Source organism: Seriola aureovittata, chromosome 6, assembly GCF_021018895.1.
Source record: "Seriola aureovittata isolate HTS-2021-v1 ecotype China chromosome 6, ASM2101889v1, whole genome shotgun sequence".
Classification (NCBI taxonomy): domain Eukaryota; kingdom Metazoa; phylum Chordata; class Actinopteri; order Carangiformes; family Carangidae; genus Seriola; species Seriola aureovittata.
In genome coordinates this window covers 7,598,859-7,623,049 of record NC_079369.1, presented here as the reverse complement: position 1 = coordinate 7,623,049, position 24,191 = coordinate 7,598,859, and the positions used below count along the sequence as shown (strand labels likewise).

The following is a 24,191-nucleotide window of genomic DNA, read 5'->3' as shown; positions in this document are numbered from 1 at the left end:
CTAACCAACTGTAGTAAACAGAGGCATTCCTGATGGAATGACCATGAATGACCAAAATGAATGACTCACTTAAACAAATCCACAAATGAATGGTCACAATATGTGATTAGTAACTGGCAGTGGCGGTCTGTTGTGTCGTGGGAATCAAGAGCACCTTCCCTCACATATTAGACTTGGTCACACTGACATTCTCTCTGTCAGTCTGCCCATTTCTTTCCGTAACAGTGTGTATATCTGGAACACTTGACAATCCTTCACTACTTAGCTAGCAGCCCACTTACTCCTCTCGTTTCATCTGCTCATAATTACCCCAACAGCACTTCTAAGAAGAGGCGAAAAGATGACGTGAAGAAAAAAAACAAAGCTGAGATCTCCGAAGCTCACATTCATCCTCTCAGCCATTTTTTGAGAGATGGAAACAGTTTTGATATTTTGTTAAATCTTCGAGATATTTATTTCTAATATATATTTGCAGAGCTCATTAAAATTCACTTTGATTTGGCTGAAAAGCTGGAGTTTAGGATCTTAATCCTCTCATTATATGTCAGCAAGTTATCCAAACTATGGAGAGAGATTCAACATTTTGCATTTGTTGGCATATCGTTTTTACTGACTTTTTAAACCCTTGCTTTTGCTGAGAGAAGGACAGGGTGACGGAGAGAGGGAGATGGGGTAAAGTGAGAAAAAAGCCTCACTGTCATACAGTTACTTAGACAGGAACTTGTGTGTAACTCGGAGTCATTTGTGTATCTGTACATCTGGTCTGGTTGCTCTACAGTTCTACCTATCTGTGTTTTTGGCAGTTTTTTTTCATCCTATTCCATAGAGCTGTGCAGGGAAGAGCACGCAACACAAACATTCACATCCCTGAGTCCGTCTTTGCCCTCTCTGTACTCTCCTTGTTCTCCCTTGCTGTGTATCTGTGTGTAGCTGCATGTGTTTGTGCGTATGTAGGACAGACCGCACGCCCCCTCGTTGCTCTCGGTGGCCTCCCCGACCGTCTGCTCCTCTCTGTATTGTATTGTTTCTGCCTTCTGTGGAGGTAAAAAAAAAAAAAAATCTACGGACTTGGCACCAGAGCCTTTCAGTGACTCAGGGCTCAGATTCTCAGTCAGAGATGATGAAAATGCAGCCAACTGCTCGGTCTTTCTCTGTGTGGGTATACGTTTGTGTGGAAACCCTCAGGTTACATCTGCCAGGTAGTTTATGCAGCCAACTCGCAGAGCAGCGAGCGCACACACACACACACACACACACACACACACACACACACACACAGATAGAGCATCTCCAAGGAGCCTGGTAACACACTAACAGAGTGTATATGTCATGCAAATACACACTCCCTGCCTCTGCTCTGGAGTGTAGTGTACAATTTTTTTTTTTTTTTTTTTACAGCTGAGTGACTCTGGAAATTGTCAATGGGAGGTAGAGGACTACAGGGAGGGTTGGCACTAAAGCTCACCTCATGACACTTTGCTTGACAGCCCAGAGATTGGAAAGAGGGTGGGATGTGGGGGGGGGGCAGGTTAGGGGAGAGCATTTTGCACGTGTGTGTATGTGTTGATGTTTGCGTGAGCGTGCCTGCACGTTTCTACAAGCACTTCTGTGTGCGGTTATGAATTTAAAATGTTGGCTGCATGCCACAAGAGATAAATATATCATTATGCTTCAGAAGGTGCAGAATTAGTCACGGCAGCAACCTCCGGGGAGTCCCTGTGAAGCCTGACATGGCCTGGTTGGGAGTCAGCTCAGACAGGAAGAGAGCTGCAGTGAGATGGTTAATATTTGTCGCCAGGAGAGGAGGAGGAGACAAGAGGAGGCAGTCTAGGGCAGAAAAGGTTTGAAAGATGATTAGAGTGTACAGTAAGTGATTGGGGAATTGTTAATCTGCAAAAATACACCTGTGCAGCAAATGAGAGGATGGGAAACAGAGTAACAAGGGGGGTGGGGGTGTTAGAGGTAAAGTGCCAGTGTTAATTTTGGCACTTTATTTTGATTTAGTTTTAGTCTAAAGAGAGCATTCTGTATGTGACTTTGTGCCAGGAAACACTTTGCTGCCTGGCACAAAGTCCACTGAAAACCCTTGAGGATCCCAGAGACTTCAGTTATAATTGTATCCTTCACAGACATTCGTCCACTGCAGTTAATGACTTCAGGTGAATTTCCTGTCCCGCAGTGCTGCATCACTTATTTCCTTTTCTTGACAAATCAATGAGGAGCCTCCCGGCGAAATGTGTCCCTCATTAGCATTACATAAAAAAAAAAAAAAATTTAACTTTCAAATCCTTGTTTTCGCATCACTAGTCAAATAGAAAATGAACAGGGGCAAACTTTGCGTTGCCTTGCGCCACATTCACTGGGTCTTCACTGTAATTATGTGTACAGACAGAATGCGAAGCGAATTGTAGGGGCGGTGCAATTGCACACAAAGTTAATTGAAAGACATGATTAGATGCAAATTCACCCCAAATTGATTTAACTTGCATGCCAAACCATGCGAGTTAAAAATGCTTCAAAAAATTTGCAAATACTGTATCCTGGGGCTTTATGAATTGGCTTCATAGGGGTACAAAGGGAAAAGAGAATTGGAGTATCTGGTGGGTTCAGAGATCAGAGGCTGAGTCGATTTTTAAAAAAATAATAAAAAAATAAATTAAAAAAAGAGACACACTCCCACAGACACGATCGGTGTGTCTGTTGATGGCTTATGGCTCACTTCTGAACAGGTGATGCATTAAAGTGGCTGTTTGGGCCGACCAAAGTCAAATTTATGCAACTTATACTCTTTCTGTCTGAACACAGGTGCCATCTTTGTGTATATTTTCCACAGTTGCAAATGCTGTTCTCACCTGTTGCAAAGTTAGTGGTATGCCTTGACTGTAATGATTCAGACAGACATGGGCACTTTGCTTGTCCGCTTCATTGTAACACAAGAGATTGACTCTTCTCAGTAAATACAGTTGTCATTCCCAAACTCAGGGTCACTTACTGCCTGGTGCTCTTATTCACATGTACGATCATTTGAAGGCTAGATTTCTCTGTTCAGCAACCAGGTGTCCGAAAACATTAACGCAGTAATATTTATTTGTCGAACGTCTAAGGGAAGATTGTTATTAATGCTGCAGTCATTCGTACCAATGGCCTATAAACATGAAATATAACTGAAAGCAACGTTACATCGACATTCGAAGCCCTTTATAATGTTAATGTTAATGATGAACATCGATGCATTCCATAATTGTCTTACTTTTTTCCTTCTGAGAACTGGTAATATCAGCTAACACTAGAGGCATAGACATAACATGAAATGTGCCTGATGCATTACAGTAAGACTGCATTAACGTAATTAGTGTATTTGTTCATTTCTCACTTTATTGCTTTGTTTGGTTTTCTTTTGATTGATGTCTTGTTTTTGTTGTAAAAAATGTGTCAAGGAATATTTTTCATAATAGTTTCCATTGATATTATCTGCACTGGGAAAGTGAGAATAATGGAGAGTGTGATAAAAATTTAGGGGATGTACCGCCGGATCGATGAGGAGGAGACTTATTAATAGTGGAGTCAGGGAGGATGGACACAAGAGCGTGCGAGAGAAAGACAAGAAGCGACGGAGAGGAATGTAGAGGAGAAGTACAGCGCAATAGAAAACATCGTGGGGGGGGTGAGAAGAGGAGGAGTACGCTGAAGGAAGGAAGAGGGAGGCAGGTGGGAGGTGGAGGGATGTTTTTGGGGAGAAGATCTCATGCGAGAGAATGTCAGCAAGACATCTGTCTGCCCGACAGACATGCTGCGCATAGGCTGGCAACATGGGTGTTCACGGACACACACACACACACACACACACACACACACACACACACAGAGGAAACTTTAGTAAGGAGTGTCTTGGTATGACCTGTGTACATCTGCGTGTGTATAACTCTGCGTCTTTATTTGCGTGCATCTTTGCATATTTGAGAGTGTGTGTACTTCCTGTAGGAGAAGGGCATCTGCACTGCAGTGAAACACAGACCAATGATCAAACACAGTGGAAAAAGAAGGAGGAAACCAGTCCCCCCCCTCATTCAATTTACATTAAACAGTACATAGCCTTAGATCTGTTCTTTGAAGAGGCCACCCCCAAAGCACATAGTTAAATGTGTGTGTGTGTTTGTGTGTGTGTGTGCGTGCGTGCGTGCTTCCTGCCCTGATCAGAAGCTCATTCCCCCTTTTTCCATCTGTGGCGCCTCTGTTGCCATGGTTATCACTTTTGGGCTTGGTTGGGGCAGTCTCAGCTTCAGCATCTTTTCTCTCTCTCCTCCTGAACGATAACATATCATCATTTAAGAGCAGCCACCACTCATGTTTTCATGTTGTTTTCTCCATTTGTCTTTGTGTGTCACTCAAAGTCTTGTTAAAAGGATGGATTTCACCAAATCCCATTACAAAATAATAAAGACAGCAAGCGGTTTTGTCAGACCTTCCACTCGCACAAAAATAAACCCACAACCCACAGCTGCTGTCCTTGTGATGTTTTATTCATATGAGAAGATAAAAATGATTCAGTTTCTTCCTACTCATTCTAAAATGTTTCACTTAACTATTTTTTACTTTTTATCCTGTGTTTATAATATTTCAACAGGAGTTCATTTCATCGTTGCTGAAAGGTGAACTAATTTAGACAGAACCTGATACACAATGTAACCGTAAATTCAATGTAAGGTTCCTGGGAAGCATGTCCTGTTCCCATTTTATGCTACTTTATGCTCTAAGTCCACCACAGTTCAGAGGGAAATATTGTAGCTTTTACTCCACTACATTTATTTGATGGCTGTAGGTACTAGCTACTTTGCGAGATTTTACATTTAAAATATATTGTCAGTTGATTAAATTGATATTTTTATCGATTAAACAGTATACAAAGTGGATTGAATAGGCTCCACCTCTACTAGCTGCGACATCAAAATACTTGTTACATGTTCATGCATTAATAATAATGATCCAAAAAGGGTGATTCTGCATAATGAATACTACTTTCTTTTTATACTTAAAGTATTTTTTGTGGATAATACTTATCCTTACACTTTTATTGAAGTAAAATTTAGAAGGACGTTTTACTTGTAACAGACTATTTATGCACAGTTAAGTATATCCAAGCACTACTTCCACTGATACTAATTATTAGGAAAATGGAATCAAGAGTTTTGTCTCGCCTCTAATTAATTGCTAGTATAACCTAGAGTATTTTACTCGGTGCACAGCAGGACAGCTGAACATGCAACAATAAAAGCAATCAAATACACGGAGAGTATATTTTCCTGTAAAATTAATGCAGAATTGATATTCACTTTCACAGAATTATCTCTGGAAAGTGCATGACATAATTCAAAGAGCTAAATATGAAATAAAATATCTGTCTCAGAACATTGCCTCTTTTTTTCTCCACAAAATGACATACTTCTTCCTAGGAAACTTTCTATCAGGTTATTGTGAAATTACAGGCCTGTTAAAACGATTACTGGTATGAATCTAACTACATCCATCATGTTCCAGATTAAAACCAACTCTGAGAATTACAAAAAACAGTTTGACCTGAGCCTGCTGCAGTCCAGTTGTGTTGTATCAACTGTCATTTCTTAACACAGTGATCAACTGATAGCGGCAAGCCTCTGTCAGACAGCTCATCTGTCATGATTTATTTAACATACACACACTTACACAAACACATAATCAGCTGACACACAGGCAGCAGGAGTGAAGCGCCGACGACAGAAGAGGATGCACTCGATCAGTCTCGCTAGCTCCTGACTGGCAGGCTGGCGGGTTTGATGTGGGCAAATTGAAGACAAAGCGGCCTTTATCATTGGAAAAGCTATTGTAGGCACCTCGGAAAAAAAGAGAGATAGAAAGAATAAGAAAGAAAGGGAGAGAACAAGGAATGATGTTCCCAATTGTGTTCCTATTACGGTGAAAATGCCATTACCGCCCACCCTGTGTCTGTGTGCAGCTCTGTGCCCGCCACATAAAGGCTCTCCGACTGTGTTTAATAATTCGAGTGCACCTCTAAAGCAAAGACAGATGGGCCAACGGTGATGATCACGTAGATGCCACTGTGAACCAGCAGAAAGAAAATAAGAAAATCTGAGCTCTATCTGCAAGCTGCTGGAAGTGCAACTTCCAGGAGGAGCTGGAGCGCGTGTCCTCTCACACTGTGCCCTTCTCAACACTCATACTGACAGACAAAGACATGGGACGAGGTCAATAAAAGATTCGGCCTGTTAACATTTAACAAAGTCCACTGCACTCGGTTGGACTTTACAATCTGATGTTTTCCAATAGGGGAGTTTTTCTCAGCACATATGCTCTTTTTCAGGACCTTCTTGCACTTTCTTGCTGTATCGACATTCAGCTTCAGTATTCCCTCTCCTTTTTATCACTTCACATCCGGGTGAGCCTTGTTTAGAAGAGGATTACAAAGAGCAAAATGAAACACAGATACATATCCAAACAAACGGCAGTCTTGTGAGGGTTGTGCTTGTGATAACATTTCTATCTAAATGCAGATTTGATAGAGCATTGGCATTGGGGGCTCTCACTAGTTTACATTCATTATCATGATGGAAGAGAGTGATGGGTTTTTTTTTGTTTTTGTTTTTGTTTTTGTTTTTTTTACCTGTCTCCTTCATAATGTAAATCAGGCTTCTCAAAAAGGGAATGTACAATAGATTTCATGTGATGTAGTTGTGTAAATTGCAGCAGCAGCAGCAGCCAGGAAACAAAGATAAACATTTGTCAAAATAAAGTGGACAGAAAGAGTGAAATGGGGAGGTGAAGTGAATGAGATTGAGATTGTGAAGCTTCGTTGGCTTCATTTGTTGCACTGTTTTGCTATTGGCAACATAAGTAGTGAAATGTTACCTAAATGGTGCTCACCCAGGTGGAACCTGGCTAGAAACTGGCAAGCAGATTAAATATTATTGATGCCTCTAAGCTAAAGAATAAATTTGCCTGTTTTTGTTCCTAGCAAGCTCAGGGCAAGTTGTTTGAGAAATTGCAGTTTGATTGTCTTCTAGGACGGCACTCTACTCATTGAGACACACACGCGTGAGTGTGTGGTAAACAAAGATGAGTGTTACATCCTGGAGGGGGATAAAACAAAGAGAGTGACAGCAGGGAGTGGAGTCTGATAGCCTCTTGTGAAAGATGCGTTTGTGAGTTTGTGTGTATGTGTGTGTGGGCACAACTGTGTCCTCATGTCAGTCTTAACGCACACCTCCGACTGAAACACAACAGTACGTTTTTCTTTTTTTTTTTACTTTTTCCATCACATCCTCTTGACTCCTTTTCCACATCGTATCACTCCAATTTCACCGTTACACATACCTCCAGCTTTTTCCACTTCCATTATTTGTTTATGTGTTTCCCCGCGCTTGCCTCCTTCCACCATTCGCACTCCTGCACCATGTTATGCAGGAGTCAATTGTGCTTGTTCATTTTTTCCAAAGCGTCTGTTTTTCCCCTCCATCAGTGTGAGAAAAAAAAGTGTTATCAAGTAAACCAAATTCAAGAGTGAATCAGGTTTCCTCTACACCCACTCCCATCACAGAGCGCATTGCTATGCTGGCCTTGAAGACCACAAACTGTATTCAGAGAGACCATTTTATGGTGAACAATGTTGAATAACTCACAAAAATGTCCTTTTAACCTGCAAACACTGATGTATTTGGAGTGTTTTGGTTAACAAAATGAATCATTTGGATCCAGTGAGATATATGTGTATTAGAGAAAACTGCACCTACGCCACTAGAAAAATGATAAATAATATGATACTAATACAAATAATGATTCGCTGTTAGCATATACTTTAGTCTGTGATGAACTTAAAGATAAAGATGACATTTTGGAAAAATATGTTGATTTTCTTTCTTGCTTAGAGTAAGTGAAAAGAACAACACCACTCTCATGTCTGTGGGATAAATAAGAGATTAGAAGAATAAAGACTCAGTCAGCAGCTGGTTAGCTTAGCTCAGCACAAAGACTGAAATCAGGGTGAAACAGCTTGCCTGACCCAAACTGTAACAAAATCCCCCTACCAACACTTCTTAAGTTAACTAATTAACACACATGGCAAGCTGTGGTTTTAGAGCTTCTCTACATTTAGAAATGAGACACACCCAAGCTAGCTTATTCCTCCTGCTTCCATTCTTTATGCTAACCTAAGATAGCTAAGACAACAATCTCCTGCTTTAGTTTCTAACAGACAGAAATGATAGCACCTCAGCAAGAAAGAGATTGTGTATTTCTTAAATATTTTAAGTATCACCGATTTGCTGGTAGGTGGATGTTTTCAGCCTTTGTGCTAAGCTAAACCAATCAGCTGCTGAATATTGCCTTATAGTTACTGGACAGGGATGAGAATGGTATCAATCTTCTCCTCTAGCAGATAGGGAATAAACATATTTCCCAAAAACTTTTCCTCAAAGATAATTTTTCCCTATATGTGGGAAAAATAACTGGCAGTTAGCTACTCACATTGCTTTGCTTGTTTATTCCTCAGTCACCTCCCCTCTCTTCTCCTCTTATCCCTCTGCCTTTGAAAGCCTCATGCATTTTGTTTCACAGGTCACCTCACTCAACGGGCTGAACTCTCGAGTGCGAAACGAGAGGCCATTTCAGAGCACAAATCCCGTTTGATGCAGCCATGCGAAGCAACACTGATCAGTCGGTGAGGGAGTTAGACAAGTAGCGCTTGTCTAAGATGATGTCAGTGGGAGAGGTGCAGAAGTGGGTATTTGTGTGTGTTTATGCGTCTGAGGGGTGGGGAAAATGTGATGGGAGGGTTGATGTTAAGCTATCAGGGAAGAGGCACTCAGCCTCTTAGCTCGAGCAACAGCAACAGCATAACGGCTGCAGGAATGAGCAATGACAGCTATTCATGCGTCTGTTCAAAGGCACATTAACCATCCTGTAAGGAATGAAAAACGATAGCTTCAAAGCTGTGTGCGTGCATGTGTGCGTGTGCGTGTGTGTGTGGAGGGTGTGGGTTCTGTGGTCCACGAAAAGCAAGTGAAAGATGAGGTGTTTTCACGTGTAAGTGCATTCCAGGGTGCGCACCCACACACACACACACACACACACACACACAGCCCATACAGCCCTGAAAAATGGCAGTCAAAGACGAGGCAAGTGATTCAAAGTTGAATCTGAATCATGACGTGGTTGAGGGGAAAAATCTAATCCTGAAAATAAAACAAACATATCAAGTGTATCTTTATATTTTGGCTGAAGACAATACAAAAACATGCTCACCTGAAAGCTGGCCGGTGGTCATATTGTGGGAGAGGAGGAGGGAGAAGAGAATGTCGGGAGATGGAGAGAAAGATGACAGAGCAACACGCTGGAAAAACATTGTTCCACCAATCTGCCGTTAAATTACAGACAGGAGGTGCCACTCCTGTAGCGTGTAGAGTTTTAACATACATCCAATCAAACAGGAGTGGAGCAGGACACACAGAAAGTGTGCAGTGGAAACTGACACAAATGAAAAGAAATCAATAGGCTCATTTCTCCTACATTCAACCCCAGCGTCTGTTCCACCCACCAGTGCTTTTTTTGCTCACTTTCCTGCTTTGCTCATTTTCTGCACATGGTTGATACAGTGCTAACATAGCAACTGACACTGACATTAGCATCGCTAAAAAGTGGCAAGTGTATTGAGAATGAATGCACTGATGCTGGGCTTTGGGGCAAATTAGATGGGACATAGTGACTCATTTTTGCCAGTGTTCACAGTAGTAACAAAAATGGGAACAGAGACTGGAAGGGAAGGGAGCTAAAAAAGAGTCAGATGAGGGTTAAGGCTTCACAGGTAAACCTCATTCACACACATTGCATACTGGATCAACATAAACTGATAGAGCACAGAGATGATAGTTTGTATTGCTGTTTTGGAAGATTGGAATTCATGTTTTTGTCTCTGCAATGTAAATGAACCACCCCTGTATTTTAAGGCAAGGTGACACAGGATTAAAGTATGATAATAAAGTATCATATGATTCTACCAGTGGAAAATTAATTTAAAAATTAATTTGGAAAATTAATTTTCCACTGGAACTTGAACGCACCACACTCCGAATATCCCATAATGATACCCTTTCCCAGTCATCAGTTGTTTCGATGAAAGTAATTCTTTGTGGTGTTGGTGGTGCTTTAAGCTGCAAAGAGGTGGTTGGTATTGATCCCATAATGCATATCCAGCTTTGATGAATGGCATTTGAAAGGACTTTTGATGTCTTCCCTCCTAAATGTGGCCCTCCTTCCCACTGTTCAGGTACCACAGTAATGGTCTGCTGGATCAATGACCAATAATCACAGTCACACTGGCCCCCTGTCTTTCCCTTTTACTCCACAACCAGGAGAATCTGATGGAACAAAAGAACCTGGAAGATATATTATTTAATAGATCTATTACCTATTGTTTATTTATTTATTTATTTACCCTAACCCTTTTACAAGAAGCAATTAACAAACGTCTTTTCAATGTAATGAGAAATAACGTCCTGTGGCTTCATTTACAAGACAGATTTGATTATCCTCTCCTCTCCTCTCCTCTCCTCTCCTCTCCTCTCCTCTCCTCTCCTTCCCTCTCCTCTCCTCTCCTCTCCTCTCCTCTCCTCTCCTTCCCTCTCCTCTCCTCTCCTCTCCTCAGGCGTAACCAATGCAGACACTGTGGTGAATATGCGGAAAGTGACCCATCAGACCATAAGTGAGGAGCTGTCCAAAACCGTTCTTCTCCCCTGCCTTTTCACCCTCCGCCCCAGTGCCAGTTCATCCCATGAGCCCCCGAGGATTAAGTGGACCAAGGTCTGGGGCCAAAGAGGCTCAGATGGCCTGCAGAAGGAACAGTCGGTTCTGGTGGCCAAAGACAATGTGGTCAAGGTACGGATAAGGATTAGAGCAAAACCTGTGAAATGTTTGGTGTCAAGTTTTTGGAAAACTGTCTCTGGCTCAGTGGCACATTAGTCATTTCCCTCATTCATTTTCATCATTCCTTTTTTCTCCCTTGCCTCCCCTCCTCTCTCAGGTGAAGAAGGCCTTCCAGGGTCGCGTAACGCTGCCTGGCTACAACATCAACCGCTACAATGCCAGTCTTGCGCTGACCGGGCTTCGTTCCAGTGACTCTGGTCTGTACCGCTGTGAGGTTGTGGTGGGCATCAATGACGAGCAGGACACAGTTCCCCTGGAGGTCACAGGTGATTAACATGTAGACTTTTTTTCCCATAAGGCAGCTATTTTGAATTTAGCTCACACGTGGAGTGGGAAATTTCATGCTGAAGCAAACCTTGTTGTAAGCTTGTATTGTGTATAAACACAGAAATTGATCAAAACATTTCACCCAATGTAATAAAATGTATTTGTCTCAAGAACCTGAAGATATATACTGGTTCACATTTTACGGAAACATGCTACCATCAGTTGCTCGGTAGCTAGCTACTGCAAGCTAATATGCTTGCTAAGTTTCCAGGAGTTGTTGTTTAGTATTATTAAGTAATTTGAAAGCTAATGAATCTAGTGTCTTCTAGGTAATTGATTGAGATAACCCAACATCAATCAAGCCAACAAGTAATTAAAGATTTTCTTAAGTATTAAAGTTCAGGAACAGTAATTAGCATCAAATAATTATGTAACTGAAGGAGCTTAAACTTCACTGACAGGGAAGAGGTGAATTTCAAAATAAACTAACATAGCTGTGACCATGTAACAGAAGAAATATTGTTACAAACAAAACCAATCTACAAATTCCATCAATATTTTAGAGGTTTAAACAAGAATCACAAATTTCTGCCTGTTAATTGAGTAATGGATAATTTAAATAATACTTGGTGAGGTAGCTGTTGCTCGCCAAGCCTTTGAAAATAATAGCTCAGGGATATGATGAAGATATGTTAAGACTTTATTCAAGTCAAGTCAATTTAGATAGACCACATTTTAAAAACAACAAACATTGACCAAACTGCTTAGGTAGTGCAAATTTAACATTGTTGCCATCATTAATTTAAAGTATATCAAAGTTATAACCTTGCCATTGTTGTGTTTTGTTTTAATCTGACAGCTATGAGCTGTGATGCGTTCAGGAATGTTAATACTGGACACTCACACCCTCAAGCCATTATTAGAATAGGGAGAGAAAAAGAGAGCAAGCAGACTGTACCCTTGTAATCATAATTACAGTGATAGTAATCAACTACTATCTATGTCATTCTAGGCGTTACGTGTGTTTTTATCTATACAATTTATTGTCTGAGCGAATTAACACTCCACTATTTGGTTGTGTACAGCTCCCCATTTGCTCTCAAGGTCTGCCACTATGAATAATAATGACCTGTTTTCCATGTCAGGCTAATACAGCCATTACAGCCAGTGCTGTTTACCGCCTGTGTAGAATGTATGATGATGGGGAAAAGGTGAGGTAACTAGAACACATTAAACAGCACTGACCTGGTGCCACTCAGGTGCTGTTCATGCACTGAAAGCCTAATGAAACCAATAAGGTAGGAATCCAGCAGTGTGCGCTATTATCAAATAGTGTTACTCTGAGAGCTTTGTATGGCTCTTGGTGGTTTGACTAAATGGGCAACCCATTTACTGCATTTTCTGTATCGAGGACACCCATATTTGTGGAATTACCAGACTACCTGGAGGTGGTTCACTGTAGTAGAACCATAATTACTGTGTCAGAGTATTTTAGCTGCAGAGCTATCATCAGATTCTTTCCAGGTCATTCACTATTTTTAAGAATAAGCTATTATTATTATGACCACAGGGAATCACACAATGCATTAGCCACTATGCTGCAGCTTGCCACAAATCCATGCAAATGTTGTGAACATCAGCTCTAAAAGCCCAGTAGCCTTTCTCTTTTACGCAGACACTGCACACTACAATGGTTACATCGTCTGCCATTGAGAGTAACACAGATAGCCTGCACTCCGTTGCCTGCATATAGCTCATATGTGAATATATAGAAGCATGCCTGTAGGGACAGTTGTGTGTGCACACTGGTACGGGCCACTTTCTCTTTATGATTTCGACAAGAATGTTATCTGGTTTTCTCAAGCAAGCGGAGCACCTCATCTTTCTCCCTAAAAGCACTTTACATTTCGTAAGCAAGACCCCTGTCACTACGCTTGGGAGACCCTGCATCCTCCCCCTCTTGGACAATCGATTAACACACTATGAAAATCACTCCTTCAGAGAGAAACCAATTACGTAGCCGGCGAGGAGTAGCCATCTCCAGGGCTTAGTCTTAATTGGCAGTCACGCTACATGGCAGACCACAGCCGTCTTCACACTAATTCTACTGAGTGCTTAACGTATTAATTAGCAGGTATTGATACTGCTCAGCTATATCAATATCATATTAATCCACACTGCTCATAGACTCATTTGTGTGTGTCTAAGCCCCGGTGAGATGCCCTTCCTCTTCTGCCATCTGTTTTTTAATTTCTCCCGTGCCGCCTGCTTCTTACTCGCTCTTTTGTTTTGTCTTTTTTTCTCTTGGCACATATTGACTGGTCAGTTGGATGTCTCACCAATCAGAACACAGCACCATTGATTGTGTGTGTCAGCCATTGTCTGTAGTGAGATATGGTTGCACACCATTAACTGGTGTGAGACAATAGATAGTATATATCAGCACTGGGCACGGCAAAGCTACTGTAATTGTTTATGCAACCTCTGGGATGTAGCATGGTTCTATATAGATACATACTTAAAGCTGGAACACTACAAGACTCGCAAATAGCTTCAGTGCTCTACAAGTTTCTGCTGGAAGGATGGAAAACAATTCTTTGAAAAGACTGTTTAAATAAAGTTTCTGCTAATTGGCTTTCTTGCTTATAGTTGCATGAAAAGATGAATACCATTCTCATTTCAGTAATTATAAAGCTACTGCTGCGGTTACAGATTGTTAGCTTAGCAATGTTAGGTTGGCATAACGACTGGAAGTAGTGTGAATAAGCAAACTTGCGTCTGTCTAAACTTTAAACTCCAAAATTCACCTACCAGCACCTCTAAAACCACGCCTCGTAATGTTTACGCTTTTTTGTACAGTTTAAACAAAAGAAATATAACATGGTACTTAGTGAGTTTCGTGACCTTTGGATAGAACCAAGGCTAGCTGTTTCCCCATTTCCAGTCTATAGTCTAAGCTAAGTGTATTTCACATACATAAGAGTGGTATCGACCTTGTAGTCTAGCTCTCAGAAAGAACGCAAACAAGCTTATTTTCCTAGAATGTCGCTCTATTACTCATATATTTTAATGCTATGCCTCTGTGTGTTTAAACAAATTCATGAAATTTAACTGTATATATTCAAATATAGTGTAGTGTAGTAAGAAATAAACAATAATGCCAAGAGCCAAGGGACACCGACTGCCGAACAGTGCTACAATGAGTGCACCATATAGTCATAAATGGTGCCTTCCTGTTCTTCTCCCTAGAGACTGTATGGGGATGTGTGAAGATGCAGAGGGGAAAAATAGACGGATGAAGTACTGGGTATTTGACCCTCCTGTGGAATCCGACTGGGTTTCCCACACTGAGAGGAAACCCTATTGTCTCTCTAGTGTACGTACGAGCCAGCAAGCTAGCATCCCTGTCTGGACAAGATCCCACAGCCGCAAAGGAGTCAGGATGGAAACTGAGAAATTAGGAGAAGAGAGAGGGAACAAAGCAGAGAGGATTTCTGCTCCACATTTTTATGAGAATAAGAATAGTGTGTGTGTGTGTGTGTGTGTGTGTGTGTGTGTGTGTGTGTGTGTGTGTGTGTGTGTGTGGTGTGTGTGTGTGTGTGTGTGTGTGTGTGTGTGTGTGTGTGTGTGTGTGTGTGTGTGTGTGTGTGTGTGTGTGTGTGTCCGTCACACAAACACACAACACCCTGCTTGCTTTCTGCGTCCATAGCCCGGAGTGCTAATGCTCAAATTGCTACACAGACCTCCATCTCACAGGAATCTCTGTCACTCTCCCAGACAAAGCCAGCGAAGATAAAGGAGCCGTGTTAGTGGCCAGACGCCCACTGGCTCTTATGTCACTGGATGCACCCCAGGGAAACAGCACTGTGTCAATGGCAGGCAGGGGTGGGAGGTGAGGGAATGTTAGATGGACACTTCTGAAAGTATTCCATTCCCATTTAAGTGCAATATATATAATGCTCCTTTTTCACAGTTCAGGGAATTGTGTGTCACTCTTTTTCCAGGTTTTTTTTTTTTTTTTGGTTTCTTCCAATTTTTTTAACCTCAATTGTTTGTATTCCTGTCTACGGCTCACCTTCTCTTTCTGTCGCCGTGCTTCAGTACATGCATCTCCTTGAATAGAGAGTATCTCTGTGTTTATGTCTGCTTTCTTTGTCTTTCCATCATGAGCGCGGAGGCAGGCGGAATATGGCAGGATGACATTGTGTGTGTACTGTTAAAGCTGTAAAATAAACATCACCACTGTCTGTCATACACTGTATCCAAGGGCAACATCTCTTCTCTCCAATGATAAGCCAACTGACTCTCTGATGCAAATGAGATTCACATAACACAGGTTGCTGAACCTGAATGCTGTTGTTTCCTCCTGCACAGATGAAACAATGTCAGTACATGATGAGAATGTCTAGAGGGCTTTGTCTTTTATCTGTCTGTGAGCGTGTACATGTTCATGTTTTAATGGCTCAGGGTTGCAGTTCATAAATATTTCTGTAACCCAAAGTTTGCAGGTCCTTAACTCATGCACTTGGTTTCTGGAGCATCCTCTCTACTTGTAATCACATATTCTATCTCTCTCCTCCAGGTGTGGTATTTCACTACCGGGCCCCTCATGACCGCTACGCCCTGTCCTTTGCTGACGCCAAGAGGGTGTGTGTGGAGAATTCAGCAGTCATCGCAACGCCAGGCCAGCTGCAGGCTACCTTCGCTGATGGCTATGACAACTGTGATGCTGGCTGGCTGTCCGACCAGACTGTCCGGTGAGGCTTTCAAATCTGGGTAGATGCACAACAGGTGGTTCAAAAAGTAGGGGGCATCATCAAGGGTTGCATTTCAAAAAAGTAGTATGTATGCACAAGGAAACAAACCATGGAGAAGAATTAGCCCCCCTGGTTAGAGTTGGCATGGCAACATATGTGTAAAGGGAATCATAAACACAGTTATAAGCACTTCTTTGAATGATAAAAAGTACTCTGTGTAATATCTGCAGTTCTCACCGATGCATAAAGTTTCTGTCATGTGTCATCCATTATTTTATATTTGAATAGTTATTCTTCATTTGTCAGATGCTGTAAGATGCTTTCTGGTGTCTCATTGACTGAAACAAGAACAATATATGACGTCTAAATGCAGAGCAGTATTTTTGACGTCTACTTTATCCATAGACATAATTTTCTGCATATATCACAATTGTGTCTGAATGTCCCGGGCTAAATATAATAATATTAATGAATAATATTTATAATAAACAGTCTTGAGATGAATGTGTCATGGTCTGACAGCTCATCTTTGTTGAACCAGGTTGCTATTTTAAAATCTCTTGATAATTTGCAACACGATCAGACATTGTAACAAAAATAAATGCACTCTGCCACTAAAAATATGTCTAAAAACAGCAATCTTGATGAACTGTGTATAAGCATGGTAGCGTGACAGTCAATCTGATCTTTTTGTAGTTTCTGTAAACACAAAAAGTGTGTAACATAATTGGATCTAATTGCTTATTTGCACACTAGAAACGTAGTTAACTGCATGTGCGCCCTCTGAGCTGTCACTCAGGCTGCTGCTAGTGCTTCAGCTTGCCGCCTTCCATTAACTCCCTCTTAACATTACCAGTCAGAGTCCATCTCTCAACAGTGCTTTCCATATCTACATTTTAATTTCAATTCGCTGTTGCTCCAGCAGCAGAGGAGACTGACTGTTGTCCTCCCGACAGTTCTTCACAACTTTCCCGCGGCACAGCTTCCTTCCCTATTTCATTCTCTCCTTGCGTCTTATGCTCCTGTTGTTTTCACTCGGGAGCTATCTAATTGGTCTAGATCCAGGAGGCTCCAACTGCACATCAGCCAGAAGGAAAGTGTCCAATTAATACTGTGGAAAAAATACAGACATCAGCTGTCGCTCCATCAGCCACCGAGCAGAAAGAAAGAGACTGAGGCCAGAGACACTACAAGTTCTCTTGTTATGCTCTGATGAAAACAGGTTTCTCTGTAAGAGGAGCACTACAAGTTTAATGCTTACGTGCAGCCATGTTGACTGTATGTGTGTGTGTCTTTTCCTCGTACTTCCTAGAAGTCCCTGTATGCCCAACATAATCTTTTAATCAGCCTCTTTGCCTGTGCCCTGATGCTGCTGGAATGAATGTTCTTGAGGAATAATTGCACAGTTAGAGCCTGAATATATATCGCTGTTTTCTCAGCCCCACAGGCACGCCAAGCCACTGAAGGAATTCCTGATTCTTTTAACCTCTCCTCCAACCTCTACATCCCTCCCTCTCTTTCACTCTCTCTCTCTAAAGCTCTAGCATCACTGGCATTCTTACATTGCCAGAGAATTAAACATATTTCAATACGATTAAATGTAAAATGGTTGGGTAATTATTCAGTGAAACTCGCACTAAGGGCAGAATAATTCAAAGAAATGAGATACTGTATCTATTGAAGTGCTTTCCAATCGTTTCCTGAGGTTGTTGAGACATGTATGCACCTCACTGTGGCTTTTCAGCCAGTCCCAGGGGGGGTGTTTATGTGTTTATTCTTTTGGAAGTATATTTTGGTAATCTCTGAGAAGACGATATGCTTAAACTCATTGTATTCAAGGGAGGAGATGATAAAAGTGTAGCCTCGTTTTCATGTTATTTTGCATGTGTGTGAACACAGACTCATCCCCGGGGAGCCAGGTTTGTCTGTGGCAGCCTTTTCCATGACCAGGCTATATTGATCTCCCTCTCTCTTCTCCTCTCACCGTCTCTGTCCCTGTCTCTTGGCTCTCTCTGCAGGTATCCCATTCAGTCGCCTCGGCCTGGTTGCTATGGAGATCGCGAGGAGTCACCTGGAGTCCGTAACTACGGCAATAGGTCCCCTGATGAGCTGTTTGATGTTTACTGTTTTACCAAGCAGCTTCAAGGTAAGAGTCAGGAGCTTCAACCATAATTTTGAGTTTAGTCATGCATGGACTGACTAACCTGTGGGTGTGCAGCAAAATTCTGTGACCAGGACTTAATAGTCTGCTAAGTACAGAAAGGAAGAGGGCAGGTGGAGAGGAGGGAGGAAGGGCTCATGGATGTGAGAGGGAGAGAGGGAAGCAATATTGAGTCCAGCTGTCATGTTACAGCCCCCTGCAGGCAAAAGCTAAGTGGGTCAGTAGGGTTATCCCAAAACTTGACTTTTCAATTTGCAATGCCACAGGCAGAGGTGGCGAAAACCTAGAGCAGATGGACAAAATGTCTTTTACTTTGATTTCAAGTCAAGTCAAGTTTCAAGTGAATGATCATTAAACCTTTCCCCTGAACATTGACTGCCCAATCATAGATTAGCAACCATAGCTAGACACAGTGTGCATGGGGTTGTATTTGGAGCAATACTCTATATATAAAGAGTTTGGAGGGTCATGTTTTTTTTTTTAGCCAAAACACAAAAGCAAAAGTGTAAGGAATGGATTAAAGACTGTATTTACACTTTTCCCTAATATATGCGTTAAATGTTATTATATCTGGATAAATGGCTTTCAACATACAGTAATTGCCACAACTTTATATCCAAGTCTAAGGGCATAACATAGAATATCTTATGGCTTTTTACCTGGAACATTTAGCTTCAGTCTTTTAGCAAGATATCATGTACGGTATGAAGCCATCAAATACATATTTAAGGCCTTTTCACATGTTTTTACTTTTAATAACCTTAATAACATAGCAACCAACAGCTGATAAAATAAAAATGCTAGTGACGGTTTTCATTTCAACCTAAAATGAGAAGCCTGCTTCTGTGAAATAGAAAAAAAATATGTTTCAATATTTTCCAAGAATTTCAAGTTGAAGGTAAATTTGCCACCAGTGCCATTGTAAAGTGAATGCACCATGTCAAGAAGGAAAGATTGAAAGGCATAGCAACAGTAACTAAGTGGGTGGAGTTAGCAAATGGCTAATTGAAAAAGTGCTACTGTTAGCAGCCAATGAAAAAGCCCACCCCACCAAATCTAAATTACTTGGAACCTTTTATAGGAGTTAAATTCAAACCTCCTGCCAGGTAAGGAAAATGAAAAACTTTGTCTGTAATCTAAACTACATTTGTATAACTTGAGAATTATTCAGGAAAAGTCCACTGTTTCATTAATAATGATTCAAGACAGAGCTGAAATGGTTGTTCAATTTTTAAGTCAACTATTTTTTATAATTACACTCATCTTCCAAACTAAGATGCCAAACATTTTCTTGTTCGAGTTTCTGAAATGTGAAAATTTGCTGCTTTTACTTTTATCATAGTAGATTGAATGTCTCTGGGTTTTGCACCATTGGTCATTCAAAGCAATTTGAATGTGACAACTTGGGGTCTGGGAAATTATGATTTGACATTAACATTCACATTAACAATTTTCTGACTTACAGACAAGATTAAGAAATGATTTATTGAGCTGGTATTTGGCAGATTAATCAATAAAGAAAATATTCATAAATTGCATCATTAGTTAAAGATTAATTACACAAACAGAGGGCTTGACTTTTGATACATCTATTGTAGCTATTTGACAGTTATGAAGTACTCACCTGCAGCCTTGTGCCACTCAAACAATGCACCCTTATCATTATGGCAGTGCACTAAGGACATCACTGCTGTGCTCACTTTTTTGTTGTCATTTCATAAGCCCCACCTCCATTCCAGCATTCACCTATAGACTCAGAGTTAAAGTTTAAGAAAATGAGCTTGGTGTTAGGGGAGTGTAGAGGACAGAGTCTATGTGCCAAATATCAGCACTGCACAAATCTTGCATTCACATTATAATCCATCCCGCATGAGTTCACCTCCTGCATATTCCAAAGCACAATCACAAGCACAGCAGGTGGTTTGTTTTTTTTACATCACAATCAGACACACTACAGGGTTTAATTTATCTGGGTCACTTGTTATGAGGTTATACCGCCACAACTGTCATTAACCATAAGCAAGTTACCAGAGCTATATAGATGATATGAACACCCTGTACGTGATTGAGATGCCGATTAGAGAAACTTACATGACCACCCTTAGATTTTATATCCAGCAGTTTACAATATCATTCAGTGAAATTAACAACCTGATTGAAACAAGCAGCACATAATTGTCTTCAATCAAAAACAAAAATTACTAGCTGATACAAAGCTGGTGTTTTCTCTCTGTTGTTCAATAAATAACTCTGTATTGTAACAGATCTTGGTTGAATTTAAATTTCTCTCTACATTGTCTCTACATATTTTTTCAGCGTGGTTTGGTTTAAAATGTTTCATTTAGTCAAATTCTGAAAAATCTTTTTACCACCCTTCCAGTAGATATTTCAAGCATCTTCTAGCAGCACCTTCATTTTAGATTTATTGTTTATGAAATTGAAAGGTGCCAGAGAGTCTTCTTCTCGGACATCACCCCCCCCCCCCCAGCTCAATTAACCCCTGAACTCATTTGAACTGATAAATGCAAGTTTGCTTCATTCTTTAGGGATAAAATTCAAAACATTAGACAAACCACCAGTAGTTCTACATTAAACATGTCATCACTACTCCCACATAAAAATAACTGGATAAACATGACCCAGTTCAATGCCAAGACTATGAAACTCTAGAGAAGAGGAAACTGTACGATATCTTAAGCCATCAACATTCTGCCTTGACACCCTCCCAATGAACTTTCTCAAAAATGTTTATAACTGCTTGCTGATAGATTTTCTGCAAATAGTTAACAGCTCTTCCGTATGAGGCATTTTCCCAAAGGTCTTATAAACTGCAGTTATCAAGCCTCTACTAAAAAAAGAGTAGCCTGGATGCCTCTGTAATTAGCAGCTATAGACCCATATTAAATCTACCCTTTATAAGTAAAATAATTGAAAAAGTTGTCTAGCACAACTTTTTAACTTCAAATGGTCTTTTAGACAAATTCCAATCAGGTTATTGACCCCATCACAGCACCGAAACTGCTCTCATTAAGGTCCTAAATGACATCCGCATGAACACTGACTCAGACGAAATTCCAGTCCTTGGGTTACTAGATCTCAGTGCTGCTTTTGATATTGGTTCAGGTCCTATCTGCAAACCAGGGACTATTTTGTTTCCATTGGCAACCACATATCTGAGCAAGCTAGCATGACATGTGGAGTACCTCAAGGCTCAACTGTTGGACCTCTTTTTTTTAACCTCTATATGCTCCCACTATGCCAAATTAGAATGATATTGTTTACCACAACTATGATGAGACTCAATTATACATAGCTCTGTCAACAAGCAATATGCTCCTATTGGCACACTGTGTCTATGCATTGACCAAATTAATGACTGCGTGTGCCAAAATTTCTTCCAACTAAAGAAAGACAAATCTGAGGTGATTCTTTTTGGGGCTAAAGAAGGAAGGGGGAAGTAGAGGCACATCTTGATTCCCTTTCTTTGTAGCCTTAAAACATAAGTCAGAAATGTTGGAGTTATTATTGACTCTGATTTAAACTTCAACTCCCACATCAAGTCTATTACAACTCAGCCTATTATCATCTTTAAAATATAGCAAGAATTAGAGGATACATGTTTATCTAGAAAAACTAATTCAACCTTTCACTTTCAGAAGGTAAGACTACTTTAATAGTCTTTTCTGAGGCCTTCCTAAAAAAACACTTAGGTAACTACAGTGACCAATTAAGCTGAACATATTACACCAGTTCTTAGTTCTCAGTTCTCTCTGCAGTGTCGTAAAGAATTGACTTCAAAATATTGTTACTTGTCTTTAAATCAACAGTTTAGAGGATAAGTACATCTCTGGCTTTCTTCCACCACACTATGATCCCTCTAGACCTCTTAGGTCATCAGGGGCAAGTCTGCTTAGTGTTCCTAGGGTTAAAACAAAACAGGGTGTGCCTGCATTCACTTATTATCCAACACATAATCTTACTTGATCTTGTGCCCTAACTCTGGCTACTTTTAAAAACAGGCTAAAGACTTTTATGTTCACCTCTGCTTTTCATTGCAGTTAATAATTGCACTTTAACTCTTGAGCACACTGTGACTTTTACATGTATTATTGTTTTTGCACATTTATACTTAATCTTTTTTCTATGCTTTTTATCTATTTTAATGTAAAACATCTTGAATTGCCTTTGTGTATGAATTGTGCTATATGAGTAAACTTGCCTTGTCTTCCCTTCTAAGACGTCACTCCTCACATCATCACATTCTGCTTGTTTCACCTTTGATTTTGTTCACATCTTCACCCCTCACCTTTCACCTCTCCATATCAGTTCAATAAATCAGAAATGCCTCTCCAGTCCACTCTTCCAGCTCATTGTTCTCATCACACACAGAGTTGCCAGTGGATCATCTCATCATATGATTTTATTTGTGCTGTGCAGACAGAGTGGTACTCTTGAGCTCTCTCTGTCTCTTCGTAAAGGCCTATTTTTGCATCACTATTTTATCCACATCACCCCTACCTCTCTTCAGCAGCTCCTTTCTTCTTCAGCTTCAGTCACTTCTGTGTACTTGTCTTGCTCTCAGATCCCTATTTGCAACTGCTTTGAATTCAAAGAATTGCCTTTATATAGTCTCTACTTCGAATTACTTATGTTTTTTTTATAATCTTAGGCGAAAAGTAAAGTGAATTCTTATGCATAACAAGTAAAACTCTTCTTTCATCCTTCTCCTTCAAGTCTCCACCTATTATTGCTTTGACAAAGGATAAAGAGAAGATGACTGGAACATACTGTATTGCCTCTAAAGTAAAAGAAAATGCTGACTCATCTTCACAACAAAAATAGATGTAGACTGAATGTACCTACATCACTTTGTACTGCCAAAATTACAGCAAAACCAACTCCCAAAGACCTTAAATCATAAGTCAGCTGAGTAAAGATGATCTTAGTCTGAGGGCTAAAATGCCTGCAGGCTATTAACCTTCCTCTGCAACACATTAAAACACACTAAACTGAACTCCTTGTCTCGCTTCTCCTCCCAGGCGAGGTCTTCCACTCCGCAGTCCCGGAGAAGCTAAGTCTGGCCACAGCCTCCACCCACTGCCACTCCCTTGGAGCCCAGCTGGTTACGGTCGGGCAGCTCTACCTCGCCTGGCAGGCCGGCCTTGACCAGTGTGATCCAGGCTGGCTGGCGGACGGCAGCGTCCGCTACCCCATCAACGTCCCGCGGAAGAACTGTGGCGGAGACGAGCCCGGAGTGCGCACAGTCTACAACAACCCCAACCGCACGGGCTTCCCTGACACCACAGCCCTGTTCGATGCCTACTGCTACCGAGGTACTGCGAGTTCTGTGGTGATAAACTTGATGCACCATCATATTGGTAATTGCCATAGCAACAACAGGGGGTACTGGGTACTCGCTTTCAGTTCTGGATTTTAATTAACACGTGATGTTTATGTCACACATGAAGTAGATGTGAAAAGACTGTGTGACATTTGCATCCCCCCCCGGTGGATTTGAAGGCTTGTATGTTGTGTGTAGTGAAGCCTGAGAGAGAGAGAAAGAGAGAGAAAGCAAGAGAAGAAGAGAAAGTGAGGTTGAAAGGGAGAGAGATATAAAAGGGGAAGAGCATGAATAAGTCCAACTGGGGCTTGCAGTTACCGTGTCTGACCTTGTCCTTTTATCATGTGCAAACTGAGACAGGAATAAGTTAGTTTCATCTTCACATTGCAACGACTTTACACCAAACTAATCTGTTCATTGATATTGTGTTTTTCATAATCTAGCAAACCTATGATTTTGCAACTAGAGCTTATTTTTTTGGTGTGTGTTGCAGTGTTTGTAGGACAGTACAGAATGATATTTGAAAATGATATTTCCACAGATAGGAAAAAAAAGAAAGAGTGACATTTTCATCTTTCACAGTGACAGCTTATAAAATTTTCATTGAAGTGAAACAACTGCATAATCCAATCATTTTAAGTAAACAAGAACAGCATGAGAGCGGAGCAGCGTCTGTCAAAACAAACAGCTGATAGAT

General features: G+C 40.9%; 1 protein-coding gene across 1 annotated transcript in view; it reads left to right on the top strand.

The window, feature by feature from the left end:
• The window catches only part of ncanb (neurocan b), a 149,599-nt gene that overhangs the window by 36,396 nt on the left and 89,012 nt on the right, over window positions 1-24,191 (top strand). The window contains exons 3-7 of the mRNA XM_056378756.1: window positions 10,691-10,920; window positions 11,066-11,234; window positions 15,818-15,992; window positions 18,011-18,138; window positions 23,193-23,486. Of these exons, the coding sequence (XP_056234731.1) occupies window positions 10,691-10,920; window positions 11,066-11,234; window positions 15,818-15,992; window positions 18,011-18,138; window positions 23,193-23,486 (996 nt within the window). The remainder of the gene's footprint in view (window positions 1-10,690; window positions 10,921-11,065; window positions 11,235-15,817; window positions 15,993-18,010; window positions 18,139-23,192; window positions 23,487-24,191) is intronic.